General features: G+C 43.3%; 1 protein-coding gene across 6 annotated transcripts in view; it reads left to right on the forward strand.

Moving 5' to 3' along the window:
* Window positions 1–7,500, forward strand: part of LOC147033581 (E3 ubiquitin-protein ligase TRIM62-like) — a 38,755-nt gene that overhangs the window by 16,726 nt on the left and 14,529 nt on the right. For all 6 annotated transcript variants that reach the window (XM_085856606.1, XM_085856632.1, XM_085856613.1 and 3 more), the window contains exons 5-6: window positions 3,658–3,680; window positions 4,782–4,909. In XM_085856606.1, coding sequence (XP_085712732.1) covers window positions 3,658–3,680; window positions 4,782–4,909 — 151 coding nt within the window. The remainder of the gene's footprint in view (window positions 1–3,657; window positions 3,681–4,781; window positions 4,910–7,500) is intronic.

Raw genomic sequence — 7,500 nt, forward strand, 5'->3', positions numbered from 1 at the left:
CGAGGTTGACGATAACACCGCTCGGTTATCCCGATAGTACGGAACGGGTCGCTTAAAGTGGCCCGTGTCCGAAGTCGACCTGCGGCGAGGTGCGATCGCCCGGTCTACCCTCCGTGTGGGTACTTAGGTAGGTCGAATTTGGCGAGCAACCCTATCCCACGCGGGGGGCCGATTGGCACGATCGTGGTGAGGCCGAAAGGCCCACCCGTGACTAGTTTCCGGCGTTAGTCCGAGAGGGTCACGACGGGATTGTCCGTCCGGTGGGCGACGTGCCGCGATTCGAGTTACGTGGCCGCTCGCACGCCGGCGGGCGCGAATCCGCAACAATATATATATATATATATATATATATATATATATATATATATATATATATATGCACCTTTTTTTTTGTTTCACAATGCGATCAAAGATGGCCAACTGGCGGCTATTTTACTTGTTAAAAAAAAAAAAAAACCCTGATGTTGAACATGTCCTCAACCATTTCTCCGACCTGCATGTATCGATGTTGTTCAAACTGGGCACACATGATGAATGACGGCTTACATATGCATGTCTTTGTTTTTCGAGATCACATCCAAGATGGCCGACTGGCGGCCATGTTGTTACTTAAATGTGTCCCCAAACATTTCTCAGACATGCATGGTCCGATTTCATTCAAACTTGGTACAAGCACATTGCATCATGGCATATACGTGCATCTCACTTTATTTTGCGATCTGATTAAAGATGGCCGATTGGTAGACTGGCGGCCATTTTAGTTGTTTAAAAAAACCATGTTGGACACATCCTCAACCATTTCTCGGACATGCATTACCAATCTTGTGCAAACTTTGCAAACAGATAAGGAATGATAGCTTACATAAGCACGTCATTTTTCTTTCCGAGATCAGATTCAAGATGGTCGACTGATGGCCATTTTAGTTGTTAAAAACCCCCCAGAATTGAACACGTCCTGAACCATTTCTCCGACCTGCATTTACCGATGTTGAAACTTGGCACACAGATAATGAATGATGGCTTACATATGCACGTCATTAAAAAAAAAATTATATTTATTTATCAGATCCAAGATGGCTGACTGGCAGTCATTTTGTTACTTGAACGTGTCCCCAATCATTTCTCGGACAAGCATGGTCTGATTTTGTGCAAATATGGCACAAGCACAGTAATTGATGGCATACATTTGCACCTAATTTTATTTTGCGATCTGATCAAAGATGACCGACTGGTAGACTGGTGGCATTTTAGTTGTAATAAATATGGGCTATCCCTTTAACTCCATTTCGCAAAATTATTAAAACAATGGGAGCGATGACATTTTATGTCTTTCTTTGTTTTGTTTTTTTTTCCTTGTTTACCTAGTAATAGAGACAGTAACACAATAACAAAGTTAATTTAGTTGTAACACTTACCAAACCAATCTTGAGTCCAAGTTTCATATGGTACGAGAAGGCAGAATCAGTTAGAAGGTAGTGGAGGAGCTGGAAATTTTTAACCCTTTCATTCTGAAAAGTTAATCACCCCATTGAAAAGTGAATCGATGGAAAAACTTCTGATCGCCATGGAAGTGACATTGCACAATCACCATGACACCGTGATGGTTCCTTCGTTGTAGCGAATGAAGACATTCGTTATGCGATGAATAGTCCTAAATGAAACTATTTGTTGTCGTGAACCTTCGTTAAGTGGGGGATACCTGTATTTGATTTATTGGATCTGCTGTCTGTTCTTGTTCGGGGTTTTTTTTCCACTTGCTGGTTGATTCTGCCGTTGCCACCTCATTAAACCAAAGGTTTCCAAACCAGATTCATCATGTTTTTCTGTTACATATTCTTCTCAGTATTGCTGTTGTATCCCTTCAAATTTTCCGTGTTAAACCGTACCTTGTTTGTGCTGTATTTATTGAATTCGTTTTTGTGCTGTTCAAGGCCTACTTTATCCCCTCCTTTTTAGCCAGCAACTGTGAAAATTCTGTGTCCCTTTTGCGTCTGTATTCCACGTTTTTTTTCTGCTTCCTTTCCAAATATTTTACTTCTACCTTCTCAGCAATGTCCTATTTTTCTCCTCGCTTCAAAAATAAATACAAATAAGTTTTTATTTTTTTTATTTTTTTATTTTTTTTTCCCACTCCACAGCAATCTCATTCGACTTGAATTTCCTTCTGCCTGTACTTTCTGTTCTCCAATCCTTTTTTTTTTTTTTCTTTTTTTTTTCTCCCCTTTCTCAATACTATCTCCAACTGAATCAGTGGGACGAAACTTCCCATCTAACTAAACTTGCACACGATGTCAGACCAATGGAGGAAAGTACAAAAGCAAGGCCGGAAACTGTTCAACCAACACCTTTATTCAACCAGCGCAACATGGTTTATTCAAGTCAGAAATGGCAGATATTTAAGATGGCAATCTGATGATGGCCTGTATTGTATTTCAAATGGGAGTTTGCAGGCAATGAAAAGAAAGGTTTATTTAATTCCATGGTGTGCAAGCACTCCATTAAGAATCTTTTGCACAAGTTAAGAGTAATTCTGGTCCATTGTATTTGAACTAATCGAGTAATTTGTGACGTGCATGGGAAGGGGATGGTTACCTTCGCATTCTGCGAAAGGTTATGTATTGGTCGCTGTGTGTGTGTGTGTGTGTGTGTGTGTGTGTGTGTGTGTGTGTGTGTGTGTGTGTGTGTGTGTGTGTGTGTGAGTGGGTGTGTGTGTGTGTGTGTGTGTGTGTGTGTGTGTGTGTGTGTGTGTGTGTGTGTGTGTGTGTGTGTGTGTGTGTGTGTGTGTGTGTGTGTGTGTGTGTTATTCGCATAACTCAGAAAGTATAAAACCAAATCGCTTGAAATTTGGTGGGATGATGGATTATTATCCAAGGAACATTTGATTAGATTTTGGGAGCGATCGGGTCAAAGGTCAAGGTCACGGAAAGGTCAAATTCGTATTTTTACCATAGCGCGGTCAATTTTGATCTAATTGGCATGCAACCGATGCCAAAATGTTCAGAATTCATTGCCCAATCTTGTGATGGGCGACATGACACAATTACGTCATTACCCTTGTTAGCGGTTGGGGGTCAAAGGTCAGTGGGGTCACGACCTTTCAAAATATGCGGTTTTTGTCATAACACGGTCAAATCAAAACCGATTTGCATGAAACCAACACCAAAATGTTCACTGTTCTGTTCCCCCCCACTCTCATGCCAAGAACAAAAAAGTAGCAGAGGCGAAGGTATGCGCTCTACCGAGTGCCCATTCTAGTTTCAGATGTGGAATGGAAAAGGGGGTGGGGGGGGAGGTTTGAAGGGTAAATAAGGAAGGGTCGTGAGGAGTTGCGGGGGTTGAAAGGCAAAGAGTAGGATCGTCAGGTGTTACGGAGTTTGAAGGATAAAGAGTGAGAGACCGGCGATGGATGGGAGTTGGAGCTAAAGAAGGGTTAATAGATGGAGGGATTGAAGAGAAATTGAACATGCTAACTCACAAAACATCTACCGCCCAAAATGTCACTATGTTCAAAAGGGCAAGTATCTATCTCGCATAAGCAAAATAAATATCTGTCTGGGGAAAATCCTTCGTGTCTCTGAATGCATGGGGGTCTTTTCCACAACTGCAACAATGTATTCAGGAATCTTGTATTAATCCTTTTGTTTTCTGTGTTTTCAGGGTTTCAAGGATCTGGTGAAGAGGTAGGCCTTCAATGGTGTCTATCACATTATCTGGCATATCATGATTTTTAAGCATCCCCCTATAGCATAGGGGAAGGCTTGTTGTGCCCCCATTTTTAAGGGTACCACAGAGTTTCTTAGACCCCAAGGAGTACAAAACCACCATTTCGAAAAATTATTTTCTTTTTCTCCCTGTACTCTCAACACTCCAAATTTCCAAACTGTATCAATTTCCGAGCTGTATCTCGGAACCGACAGGGACTTTCGGAATGAAATTTTGCATCAATAATGCGAATCGAAAGTATGCAGGGTTGATATTTTTAACCTTGACCTAATTTTAAGGCCATGACCCAATTATAAATGTTTTAACATTTTCCATCAAAATTTGACCAAGGTTTGTTTGATCAGAACGAAATTGCACTCTCTGGATAGTCCTGAGCAAGGTGCATTTAAGCTTAATTTACATCGTACTCCTCCGGGTTAAAGGTCAAGGTCTTACACCCATCGGAGTCCTAAACCACAATTTGTTTTTTTCCCCCTTTTTTGCCAATGTCTGAGATTTATCTCTGAGCCGGCTGGGACTTTCGGAATTAAATTTTGCCTCGATGGGAATACAAGGTATGCAGGTTGTGATTACATTTTGACCTTGACCTAATTTAACTCAGATTTTAACTCTGAGCCGAGAAGAAGAGGAAGGGAAAACTGGGGATGAAAAAAACAATGGAGCAAAAAATGAAAGAGAAAGAGAGGGAAGAAAACACAATAACCTGCAAAAGAAGGTGTAGGCTTGGGGAGGATTAATGAGGGTAGAAAAGATCAGGATAGATGAGGGATGACTAGAGGTGTACCGTGAACAGTCATCTTGAAGCCCTTGAAGGAAGAATAAGATTGAACAGACTGAGGAAGTTGGTTCCATAAGTGAGAGAAAAGAGGAACAAATGAGTGGAGGTAAGCAATGAGCCTGGATTTTGGGAATTTCACAAGACGTTTCACCAGAAGCTGCACCACCAGATTGAGGAAGATTCACGACTTGTCATTTATACAGAACTAATAAAATATACCTTTTATACTCCAATAACCTCCTGCCCAACCTAATGTAATGTTTTTCCTTTTCATTTCAAGGATTGAGTGCGTGTTGCACTTTCAATCCATGAAGGTGGCACCATCCACACTGTTGGACTTCTCTAAGGAGGAGAAGAATCTGGACTCGCTCATCGAGCTGAACAAGAACTTTGTAGAGAAGATATCGAGTGAGTATCACAAAGATGAATGTTCACAAGTGTGTGTGTGTGTGTGTGTGTGTGTGTGTGTGTGTGTGTGTGTGTGTGTGTGTGTGTGTGTGTGTGTGTGTGTGTGTGTGTGTGTGTGTGTGTGTGTGTGTGTGTGTGTGTGTGTCCTCCATAACTCTAAAATTATAAAACCTACCAGCCTGAAACTTTGCATGCATACTCTGGGAACTCCAAGGAAGTGCAAGAGTGAAAATTGGGTGTTTGGGTTAATTTAAATGTCCCTTTTGAAGATGATTAATGGCCTTTATTTAATTATATCCTTTGTCAGGCACATCTTCAGCCACCTCAGTTACCTCACTGGGGTCTTAATTCGCCATTTATTTTTGGCCTGCTCAACCATGCCCTGACTTGGAACAGGCCACAACAATTTCTTAACAATGAGTTTTTGTTTTTCACACTTTCCTCACTCATTATGCCTGATCATCATAGCTATGAATCGCTGGATACATTGCAATGCTTATAAATTCCTGGAGATGCCAGCATTTGTGGCTTTATTTCATTTTGGCACATGCTATAACTTTATGAATCTCTTAAACTAAGCCAAATTACAAAATTTAAGCTCCAGAATTGAACTTCGCAGCAGTTCCAACAGCAAAAAAAAAAGTGTTCCTTTGTCTAATTTGGACATAGTTTGATATTTTTGGCATCTCCTGGAGGTATTTTTTTAATATGAAGGACCGGCAATCGCTAATCACTTGCCAAGCCAGCCGTTCTTAATCAACTGTTTTGTTGTAGTGCTCAAGCCACTTAGCAAGCTCTCTACTATATTTGCACTGTCATTGAATACTGTATATCCATCGACTTGAACAATGTTCAGGGGTCAATCGCCTGCATTGGCCCCACATTGTTCTGCAGTCACTTTGGCATAGATAAATACAAATAAAAAAAAAGAAACGTTTTATTGACATCATGGCAGGATAGCCAAGAGGTACGCACACTCGCTCCAAGCTGTCCAGCTTGGTTTTAAATCCAGGCTGGTCATCCTGGTGTTTCACAGGCAGGGTAATTCATCAATGTGTGTGCCATTAAATTGGACGTCTCATCTGCCAGAATCTCTCTCTCTCTCTCTCTCTCTCTCTCTCTCTCTCTCTCTCTCTCTCTCTCTCTCTCTCTCTCTCTCTCTCTCTCTCTCTCTCTCTCTCTCTCTCCTCTCTCCTTTCTCCTCTCTCCTACACCTCTCTCTCTCCTACACCTCTCTCTCTCCTACACCTCTCTCTCTCCTACACCTCTCTCTCTCCTACACCTCTCTCTCTCCTACACCTCTCTCTCTCCTACACCTCTCTCTCTCCTACACCTCTCTCTCTCTCTCTACACCTCTCTCTCTCTCCTACACCTCTCTCTCTCTCTCCTACACCTCTCTCTCTCTCCTACACCTCTCTCTCTCTCTCCTACACCTCTCTCTCTCTCCTACACCTCTCTCTCTCTCTCCTACACCTCTCTCTCTCTCTCCTACACCTCTCTCTCTCTCTCCTACACCTCTCTCTCTCTCTCCTACACCTCTCTCTCTCTCTCCTACACCTCTCTCTCTCTCTCCTACACCTCTCTCTCTCTCTCCTACACCTCTCTCTCTCTCTCCTACACCTCTCTCTCTCTCTCCTACACCTCTCTCTCTCTCTCCTACACCTCTCTCTCTCTCTCCTACACCTCTCTCTCTCTCTCCTACACCTCTCTCTCTCTCTCCTACACCTCTCTCTCTCTCTCTCCTACACCTCTCTCTCTCTCTCTCCTACACCTCTCTCTCTCTCTCTCTCTCTCTCTCTCTCTCTCTCTCTCTCTCTCTCTCTCTCTCTCTCTCTCTCTCTCTCTCTCTCTCCACTCTCTCTCTCTCTCTCTCTCCTACACCTCTCTCTCTCTCTCTCTCCTACACCTCTCTCTCTCTCTCTCTCTACACCTCTCTCTCTCTCTCTCTCCTACACCTCTCTCTCTCTCTCTCTCCTACACCTCTCTCTCTCTCTCTCTCCACACCTCTCTCTCTCTCTCTCTCCTACACCTCTCTCTCTCTCCTACACCTCTCTCTCTCTCTCTCCTACACCTCTCTCTCTCTCTCTCTCCTACACCTCTCTCTCTCTCTCTCTCCTACACCTCTCTCTCTCTCTCTCTCCTACACCTCTCTCTCTCTCTCTCTCTCTCTCTCTCTCTCTCTCTCTCTCTCTCTCTCTCTCTCTCTCTCTCTCTCTCTCTCTCTCTCTCTCTCTCTCTCTCTCTCTCTCTCTCTCTCTCTCTCTCTCTCTCTCTCTCTCTCTCTCTCTCTCTCTCTCTCTCTCTCTCTCTCTCTCTCTCTCTCTCTCTCTCTCTCTCTCTCTCTCTCTCTCTCTCTCTCTCTCTCTCTCTCTCTCTCTCTCTCTCTCTCTCTCTCTCTCTCTCTCTCTCTCTCTCCTACACCTCTCTCTCTCTCTCTCCTACACCTCTCTCTCTCTCTCTCTCTCTCTCTCTCTCTCTCTCTCTCTCTCTCTCTCTCTCTCTCTCTCTCCTACACCTCTCTCTCTCTCTCTCTCCTACACCTCTCTCTCTCTCTCTCTCCTACACCTCTCTCTCTCTCTCTCTCTCTCTCT

Source organism: Eptatretus burgeri, chromosome 2 (assembly GCF_056783735.1).
Source record: "Eptatretus burgeri isolate ZD-2024b chromosome 2, Ebu_testis_v1, whole genome shotgun sequence".
NCBI lineage: Eukaryota > Metazoa > Chordata > Myxini > Myxiniformes > Myxinidae > Eptatretus > Eptatretus burgeri.